The sequence below is a fragment of the Argentina silus genome (assembly GCF_951799395.1).
Source record: "Argentina silus genome assembly, chromosome: 5".
NCBI lineage: Eukaryota > Metazoa > Chordata > Actinopteri > Argentiniformes > Argentinidae > Argentina > Argentina silus.
Window position 1 is genome coordinate 15,327,178 of NC_139659.1, and position 9,490 is coordinate 15,336,667.

Here is a 9,490-nt window from a genome sequence, read left to right on the forward strand (position 1 = left end):
TGAGAGAGATGTGTCAATGTGTAACATGTGTTTTCCTACAGTAGGTCCCCCTGGGTGATGAGGGGATGGACCTGGCTTCTGAGAGTCACATGATGAGCTCCGACGGGGCCGAGGGCAGACCTGGTAAGGCTCAGGAATACACTGTTAATATTATGTGTGTGTGTGTGTGTGTGTGTGTGTGTGTGTGTATATATATGTATATGCGTGCGTGCGTGCGTGCATGCGTGTGTGTGTGCTTGCCTGCATGCATGCGTGTCAAAATGTGTGTATGATGGCAGATCACTTTGCCAACAGAATTCATAAATGAAGAGAGAGAGAGAGAGAGAGAGAGAGGGATAGTTGTAACATGCATCTGCCTTGCACTACCACCCACCCCCACAGCCCCTCCCACCTCGCTGCCCCTGCAGGGTGGCCCCTCCCAGAGGAAGAAGCTCTCCGCCCCACGTATCAGCCTCTCATTGGACCAGAGCGAAGACGACGCCCTAGAGACCCCCGATGACCTGGACATCAATGTGGACGACCTGGACACTCCAGACGAAGCGGACTACCTAGACTATACTGACAATGAGATTGACTGGGAGGGTGGGTCCATACTGCAGACACTCTCGTACTGATCTCGTTCCCGGACACTTCCCCCCGATATGGCCGGAAGGTCTGGTGGACCAAGGCATCACATTTGGCCTTCTTTTACCTTTAACATTACCTTCCATTTCTGGAGCCTTGCCTTGCACTTGTGTGATTCACTAAAATCTGATAATTACAAATACTTAGGTAAATTCATTCCCACCAAGGCAGGTTTGAGTCGTTGTTATTCCAGGCTTTTATGCGCTGTGCGAAAACGCTTGGAGACAAGGTTACTCTCATACCTACCTCACCTGACATGACTGTGGTTACTCTCATACCTACCTCACCTGACATTACTGTGGGTGCAAAAGTTATTAAAAAGTGTGTAGCTGGTCCACACTCAAAAAAGAGATTCAAAGGTTAGGTCTTTTAGGATTTATTTCATTCAGGGATAGGAATTTCCTCATCGCTGAATTAAATAAATACTAAAAGAAGCATTTAAATCTCTTTTTTGAGTGCAGACCAGCTACACACTTTTGAATATCTCTTGCACCCAAGGTTTTCAGCCACTCATACAGGAAAAGTGCTTATTCATTCATCACTAAGAATTGTATTACACCAAAATATGATCTTTCAATTATAGAGAAGCACATTTGTATTAAACTTCCATTTTTCTTCCAAGAGTGGTCGAATATCTCTCATAAATTCAGTTTGTTCCTCAAATTGATGCACCTTGGCAGGACTTACCTTGGCAGTATAGGATTTCATTAGCTCTAGCCTCCCTTTCATGAGTGGTGCAGTAAATACTGTTTTTCAGTTATAATAATAATAATACATTTGATTTATGAGTGTTTTTATGAACACCCCAAGACCCTTTATATTATGGATACTCAATTACCTCAAGTGGGGGGGGCATTTTTCGCTCAAACACTTCATGGCACCTTTAGCAGGTCATTTGGAGGACAGCAAAAACATTCTAAAAATTGGTAGTAATTTTTTATCAGAGATGAAAGGTAAGAGTATATATTACAATAACATTGATAAAATATAACATGAGAGCAGAGGTAAGTCATATCAATAAGGTGGTCCATATTTTGTGTCACCTTTGATGAAAAAAATATCGGCTTCATCCTATAATTTGGCTTTTAAATGCAATCTCTTGGATAAAAAGTGGGAGGGACAAAAATGCCATTTTCAAAAAGTGAATGGGAGCCATGCTTAATGAAACCTACAGGACGCCCCTGAACATAAGCAATGAAAGGTCAAATGTAAATGTGTCCAATGTGGAATCACACCAATCTTGAAAATAAAGATTACAAAATAAAACATAGGAACAAATTAAATTCTTTCCACAATCATTTCTAAGTGTTTTCCCGCGGGCCACCAATTGAGTATTACTGCTTTACATAATAGAACAGCAGAAGAATACAAATTAACTTACAGTTTAGGGCCTCTGTGTTTTCTGAGAGTTAATTAAGATACAGTATTTCTACCTTTTGTTCAGAACCAGAACACCCGACAGCCAATCGGAGTGGTGCCGTGAAGGAGCAATGTGACCCTATCCCGACCTGCAGCGCTGAAGAGGAGCGTCAGGATGCCAAGCTGTGGAGGACGGTCATCATCGGAGAGCAGGAGCACCGCATCAACATGAAGAGCATCGAGCCCTACCAGAGAGTCATCTCCCATGGAGGTAAAGAGCAGTTACCAAAGACAAAGACAGAGAGACAGACAGGCATAGGACAGAGAAAAAGAGAGAAAAACAACCAAATACTGTTCCAGCTCTCCCCCATAATCCCTGTAATTGTCCACTCCAATAACTGTCCACTCCAAAAACAATATGAATCTAATTGAAATCTTTCCCCCCTTTCCCCCCATCCGTCAGGCTACTATAGAAATGGAGTGAACGCCATCATAGTGTTTGCGGCCTGTTTCCTCCCGGATAGTGACAGTGAGGACTACCATGAAGTGATGGAGAACCTCTTCCTGTGAGTCCTGCTCTACCACTCCCCACCTTCACGAGGAATCTCACACTCATAGATATTCACAAGTATTCATCTCTGCCCTGAACCTTTGCCAAAGTCACATAACATGTGCCTATTCTACTTTAGATACTGATATCATTGTGTTTTTCCAAAAGTCCCAAGCTTGTTTTAATTTGGCAAAACATATGACCCTAAAGGACAATAATCTTCTTTTGATCTATACATGTATGAACCCCACTAGATCATTCATCCTGTAATATCATCTTCAGGAATGTCATCTTCATTGCTCTTTAAACATGTTCAAAGTACACCCTGGATTGGTGTGTAGTGCAGGTCCCCCTCATGCTGTGTGAGCCTGTCTGCAGGTATGTGATCAGCACTCTGGAGCTGATGGTGGCTGAGGATTACATGATCGTCTACCTGAACGGAGCCACGCCCCATAGGAGGATGCCTGGCCTGGGCTGGCTCAAGAGGTGCTACCAGATGATTGACAGAAGGTCAGTTGACTGATTGATTTATTGCATCTAGAGATATAGATATAGCTAAAGCTGATTAATTTGATATCTATAGATATAACTGTAGCGGAGGTGATTTGGAATCACACCCTTGTTATGAGGTAGCCCTGCCTGCAGCTTCGAAGCCCAGATATAGCCCCTGTACCAGGAGGATGTCTTCTTGGTTTAACGGTTTACGTCTGTGGCATCCATGCAAGAGGTCCCCAGTTCAAACCCTGCTGGTTACATATACAAAGGCTATAGTTAGCTCCTCCATAGTGGATCATATTGTATCATGAACTATGTTCCATCCAGGCTCAGGAAGAATTTGAAATCCTTCATCATCGTCCACCCGTCCTGGTTCATAAGGACCATCCTAGCCATCACCAGGCCCTTTATCAGGTAATGATAGCATCTCTGTATTATGTTACACACATTAATATTTTCAAGTTTAAATCACATGTTTGAAGTGAGCAGGGAAATTATTGTTTTTGTGTTTACGGTATAAAACGTGTATTAGCAAAAGTTCAGCTTCAATGTGTATGTGTGTGTGTGTGTTTGTGTGTGTGTGTGCGTGCATGCGCGTGTGTGTATGTTTTGGTATGTTTTTGTCACAGCACGAAGTTCAGCAACAAGATAAAGTATGTGAACAGCTTGGCTGAGCTGCAGGAGCTCATCCCCATGGAATACGTTCACATCCCAGAGTGCATCATTAGGTGAGCCCAGTCCTCCCATCTCCCCTCATCCCCTGGACCCCACCCCCTCCACCCCCCTCTCCTTTATGAGCCTGTGTGCCTGTATAGAGGCTTATCCCGTAAATGACACTATCGATTCATCTTCTCTTGTCATGTCTCACCCCTAGCCTTGATGAGGAGCTGAAGGAAACAGCGGAGAACTCAAAGTAAGCATTGACTCAGTCCCTCTCATTACTCCCCCTGTAGAAACAACACAACGTCCTCTGCCTCTCTTCCCTCGCCAGCCTCTCATTTATCAAACCACCCTGTTTAAGATCACAGACACTACTGCTGGATGAGAGCCTGTTTGATTCCACTGTGTTCATAATTATGAGAAAAGGTAGCAGAGAATAATACAATTAAATAGGAAATAATAAAAATAAAATATGGTAAATTAATGTATCTCAGATGTTATTTGTCATCAATAGCATTCAACCACTCATTACTGTAATACGATTAGCTAGTGGTGATACCACACACCATGGAAGTTCTACGTGCTCCACAGACATTTATGATCCATAAAATAAGGCTTAAAGGATACCGTTTTTTTTTACCACTTTTTACCACTGTGAGTTTTTCTTCTGTGCTTGTCCTTAGAGTGAGCAGTTTCCTCCAGGGACCTGAGCCAACACCAGGGAGGCCAGAGTAAGACCTCTAAGTTGCTTGTTTAACACCTTACAAGAGAGATGGCCTTGTCTTAGTGCCCTGGCCTTTATATAAACACATGAATGTGTCTGTTTTCTTGTTCTCTCGGCAGACCTGATAAAGCCAACGTGAACAGCTCTTAAACAAGAATTCTATAGGAGTTCAACAGGAGTATGTGGGTGGTTTGCCTCAACGTGGAATTTCACATTGTTTTCACCTTGATTGTTTGTAAACTGGATGCAGTAAGACAGATTTAAGGCATGTTACTGTGTGTGTGTGTGTGTGTGTGTGTGTGTGTGTGTGTGTGTTTCTGTGTTGGTCAGACATACGGCCCAATATGAAGACTACACTTAATCCCTGTGTGCACTCACAGTTAGATCTTATAAAACCACTGTAACATCTCTCTACCAGGGGAGGCTGGTGGAGGTAGAAATCGGAGGATGGGCTCATTGTAATGCATGGAATGGAATGAGGAATGGTTACAATGAGCCTGTCCTCCGATTTATACCTCCACCAGCCTCCCCTGTTCTCTACAAATAGACCGTCAGACGATAGATTAGATTAGACTACGGTACTATGATGCTTGACACTACTGTAGCCCTCCACCGTACCTACCATCATGATTCACCAAGGACAGTAAATATGATCACAGTACACAAGTCCATTCTTAGCATCTAAGTTGTATTGTTGTACTTTGGTATTATGCATGAGAAGCAGTGAAGCAATAATATCTCACCCTTTAATGTTAGTTGTGTGTGATGTTATAGAGCCATGATTTCCAGCAAGACTACATGACATTAATGTTGGTATGTCAAAATCAATCAGACATGATATTTATGGCATGAGAACACCCACTCGTTCCCTAAGAAATGAGCAGCCACTGATCCATCAATCTTTTTACTTCAAATCATTTAGAACATGATGAAAATATTCCACCAATAAATCCCTGTTATTACTTGTATGTATGTACTGTAGATGTTTGCACTCCTCTGAAATCAAGCTGTCAGTACATTTTAAGAGGATGTCCCTTCAGATCCTCCTCCTGTGAGCGTGTCGTGTATGTGTGTGTGTGTGTGTGTGTGTGTGTGTGTGTGTGTGTGTGTGTGTGTGTGTGTGTGTGTGTGTGTGTGGGTTCTGTCAGTATGCGTTTCTGTCAGGCTCCCCATCTACATGTACTCTCACTGTCTAGGGCTCTTCTCTTTAGCCCCGCCCACATCAACAGGAAATCACCTCATGGAGCGAGAGGCTCTCTGTAAAGCACAATATTTGCATCTCGTGACTGTGACTGTGTGTGTGTGTGTGTATATATATGAGTGTGGTTGCGTGTGTATGTGTGTGTATGTGTGTGATTGTGTGTGCGTATGTGTGTATATGTGTGTGTTTGTGTGTGTGTGTATGTGTGTATATGTGTGTGGTTGTGTGTTTGTGTGTGTGTCAGTGCATGTCTCCTCATAGATTATTGATGGTCCTTTGACTCAGGGGCCTTCTTCAACAGTGTGTGTAAAATGTGCTATGAAATTACTAGGAACACTACAGTATATCAATAAATACAGTTTTAGTCTGTACTTTTTCTTCCGTGTTTTTCATATGTAATCTCTTGTCCTGTGAGCGTGTTGTGTGTGTGTGTGTGTGTATATGTGTGTGTGTGTGTGTGTTCTGTCAGTATGCGTTTCTGTCAGGCTCCCCATCTACATGCATACTCACTGTCTAGGGCTCTTCTCTTTAGCCCCGCTTGCATCAACACGGAATCACCTCATAAGGGGTGAGAGACTCTCTGTAAAGTGTGTGTGTGTGTGTGTGTTTGTGTGTGGTTGTGTGTTTGTGTGTGTGTATGTGTGTGTAGGTGTGCCTTCTTCAACAGTGTGTGTAAAATGTTTCTATGAAATTCTGGAACACTACAGTATATCAATAAATACAGTTTTACTGTACTTTTTCTTCCTCATTTTGTGTATGTAATCTCTGTCATTTTCAGAGGCATTTAATTACGCATTAAATGGGATGAATCTGCAGTCTCACTTCTCCAATCTAATGTCATTAAACTTTATTTGAATGACAACACAAGCATCCTCAAGCATGTAATGACAGCAAACAAAATGGAAACCAATTATACAAAGGCAAGTGACAAAACCATAACTCTGATTTAGACTGTTAAACTTCAACACCACAAAAATTACTCATAAAATGATGAGTAGTAACATAGACAATCTTATTTACGGCAAATAGAATAGTGTTACACAAGGACCATGGTTGTAGTCACGCACATAATAAATTAAAAACACCTTTAAGACAAATGGGACGAAAGAGAAATTCTTTCATTTCATGCTTCACCGAAACGTATAGCTCTCATCATCATACTCAAGCTCATCCCCGTTGTCATCCCCTAGCTGTCCGTACCTAAACTTACGGTACACCGTTCCGTCCTGACCCATGTACACAATGTCCTCATCATCATCATCATCATCATCATCATCGTCTTTATCCCGGCCTGACTGGCGCTCGGTGAGGTCCACCAGCTGTGCCTCACGGAAATGCCCGCTGGAACTGGCCTGTCCGCCAGAGGAGGTCAGGGCACCATGCCTGCCCCCACCGTGCCATCCCTGCCCCCCCAGCTTCTCGTAGCCGCGGGGGACTGTGTCCGGGGGTTGGCTCTTGGAGCGGGAGCGTTTGACGAGTAACACTACAGCGCCCAGGCCCAGGAGCAGCAGGATGGAGGTGGTGATGAAGACGGCCAAGTTGCCTTTGGATTCCTCTTCCTCATTCCTGAAGGCTAGGTTGGTGCTGAGGACACACTCCCCTGTGAGACAGAGAAAGACAACAGACATATATGATGAGGTTGTTCTGCACTGCTATATGATAACCGTCACGATCGCTGTCTTTGCAAGGAACTGTATCGGTGTTCAGTATGATTTAAAAGTGAACAAACATATGATACGGCTGTTTAATAGTCCTTCACTATGACATGATACCAGCGATTTATACACTTTTTCTGTATTGTGAGCATATAATATAGCAGCTTGAGAAATGAGAACATCTATGGGTCACTTAGCAAGTATAAAACTGAGAGATCATCTCTCTGTACAGTTTAGAGGAGACAGTAAAGTGACTCCACCTCTGGTCTCAGTGCAGTTACAGCAGTCCTCCTGCTGCTCTGTGGTGGACTCTCCCTCTGCTGGACTCTGGTTCTCACAGCAGAGCAGACAGCGCCCCCCAGCTGTCAGGATGGCCTGGGCAGGGCACATGGTGCAGTTGTGTGGACCGGGTCCCTTACACTCCAGACAGGAGCCTTCACAAGCCTCACAACCCTGGGCAGATCTCTGAGGGCGTCAAAGGAACAGGCTATCACACACACACACACACGTGTCCAAAATCTAGCCCTAACCCCTATGCACATAGATTTGTAGATCTGAAGTGATTGTATGGAATGAGTTTAACCAATATTCTAAAAATCCCGCCTAGTTTATATCTACAGTATCTCCCACCTACTATATTTAATCCTTTTAGATCAACATGATGTGAAAAGGAACAGGAGATTGAGTTCATGAGGAGAGGTGCTGAACTAGTCTGTAATACTGGGTGTTAGGTCTCACCTGTATCACAGGGTATTGGCCCATGATGCACTGGGACTCACACATGCCATCTGAGAGTGTGTATTCCATGTGACAGGACTCACATGCCTGGGGTCCTTTCCCTAGGGAAATATGCCAGTATCATTTGGAACTCTTGTAGAGAACATACTGTCATGTAACATACATGTAACAATACGTCATTCTTGAAAAGAAAACGCTGACTACATATATTATAAAATGACCAACATACTATGTAAGAAGGTAACACTGTTGAGTAATTATAGTGTTAACACAGAGGTATAGAAGCAGCGTAATGTGTTACCCTGTGTTCTGTGATCTGAGTGCACAGCATGTCTCACCACTGAGATGAGTGAGATGTGTGTATTTGAGTGTGTGTGTGTGTGTGTGTGTGTGTGTGTGTGTGTGTGTGTGTGTGTGTGTGTGTGTGTGTGTGTGTGTGTGAGTATGTGTGTATGTATGAATATGTTAGAGAGAGGTGGGGTCTGTCTCTTCCACCTCCAGTACCTGAGCAGGTTCTGCAGCTGTGATGGCAGAGCTCACAGGTATGGTGCTGGCTGTCCTGGTAGTGTCCTTGGGGACAGGTGTGGTGACATCGGCCCTGCTTCCTCAGGTAGAGCAGCCCCTCTGCACAGCTCAGACAGCCGTCCTCGCCACCCCCGAAACATTCGCCACAGCTCGGGTCACACCTCTCACACATCCCTGAAGCCACGTTGCCATAGTAACTGCCAGTCAGACAAACGGAGAGACCGTCATGGTCTGTGTCTGTGTGTGTGTGTGTGTGTGTGTGTGTGTGTGTGTGTGTGTGTGTGTGTGTGTGTGTGAAAGAGAGAAACAGTGTCTACGTGGGGGTGACATGTCATGGCAATAAATATCCTTTGTGACCATTTGTGTCCCTTTTGTGGTCTCTTTGGGGTATTTACTGGCATATCAATTTAACGGCACATTAATTTAACTCTCATTCACCACAGCACAAATAAAATAAAGGCTAATTAGGATTTTATAGGGCTCTTTAAATCTGAAGCCAAATTAGAACTGCTGTGTACTCGACAACGTTCTAAGTCTGTGTCTTCTTTGTTGTAACTACAGCATACATCATTTGTGTGAAACACGGAAATATGTTGGGATATTATTCTCTGCATACTGAATACAGAAACGTGTAGATTACCTTCGCTGGCAGGTGTCCACACACTCCTTGCCCTGTCTGAATAGGTGGTCCTGACATGTGAGACACTCATGGCTGTGCCTGCCCATGCAGGAGAGACAGGTGGGATGGCACGCTTCACACCTCTGCCCTGCCTCTTCCTGGAAGAACCCTGTAGGGCAGTTGACTGTACAGGTACCATCTGTACACACACACACACACACACACACACACACACACACACACACACACACACACACACACACACACACATACACATATGAATTGTTGATGCTGGCCATCACCTGTTGGTAAAGTCACCATGCTACGTTTATTTAAACAA

The 9,490-nt window shown here is 43.9% G+C and overlaps 2 protein-coding genes across 2 annotated transcripts in view; one reads left to right on the forward strand and one right to left on the reverse strand.

Annotated features, from left to right (window-relative positions):
* Positions 1-65: 65 nt before the first annotated feature.
* On the forward strand, positions 66-4,423 carry prune2 (prune homolog 2 with BCH domain; the record flags this gene model as incomplete). Its single annotated transcript, XM_083670146.1, has 9 exons — positions 66-123; positions 382-582; positions 2,075-2,254; positions 2,447-2,549; positions 2,912-3,043; positions 3,356-3,442; positions 3,658-3,756; positions 3,903-3,941; positions 4,372-4,423. The coding sequence occupies 9 exons, from the start codon at positions 66-68 to the stop codon at positions 4,421-4,423; spliced, it is 951 nt and encodes a 316-aa protein (XP_083526272.1).
* A 2,274-nt stretch (positions 4,424-6,697) lies between these two features.
* The window catches only part of pcsk5a (proprotein convertase subtilisin/kexin type 5a), a gene marked incomplete at its 5' end in the record, with an annotated part of 16,547 nt that continues 13,754 nt past the window's right edge, over positions 6,698-9,490 (reverse strand). Inside the window, 5 exons of the mRNA XM_083670050.1 lie at positions 6,698-7,213; positions 7,529-7,733; positions 8,007-8,107; positions 8,511-8,728; positions 9,172-9,349. Of these exons, the coding sequence (XP_083526176.1) occupies positions 6,744-7,213; positions 7,529-7,733; positions 8,007-8,107; positions 8,511-8,728; positions 9,172-9,349 (1,172 nt within the window). The 3' untranslated portion in view covers positions 6,698-6,743. The remainder of the gene's footprint in view (positions 7,214-7,528; positions 7,734-8,006; positions 8,108-8,510; positions 8,729-9,171; positions 9,350-9,490) is intronic.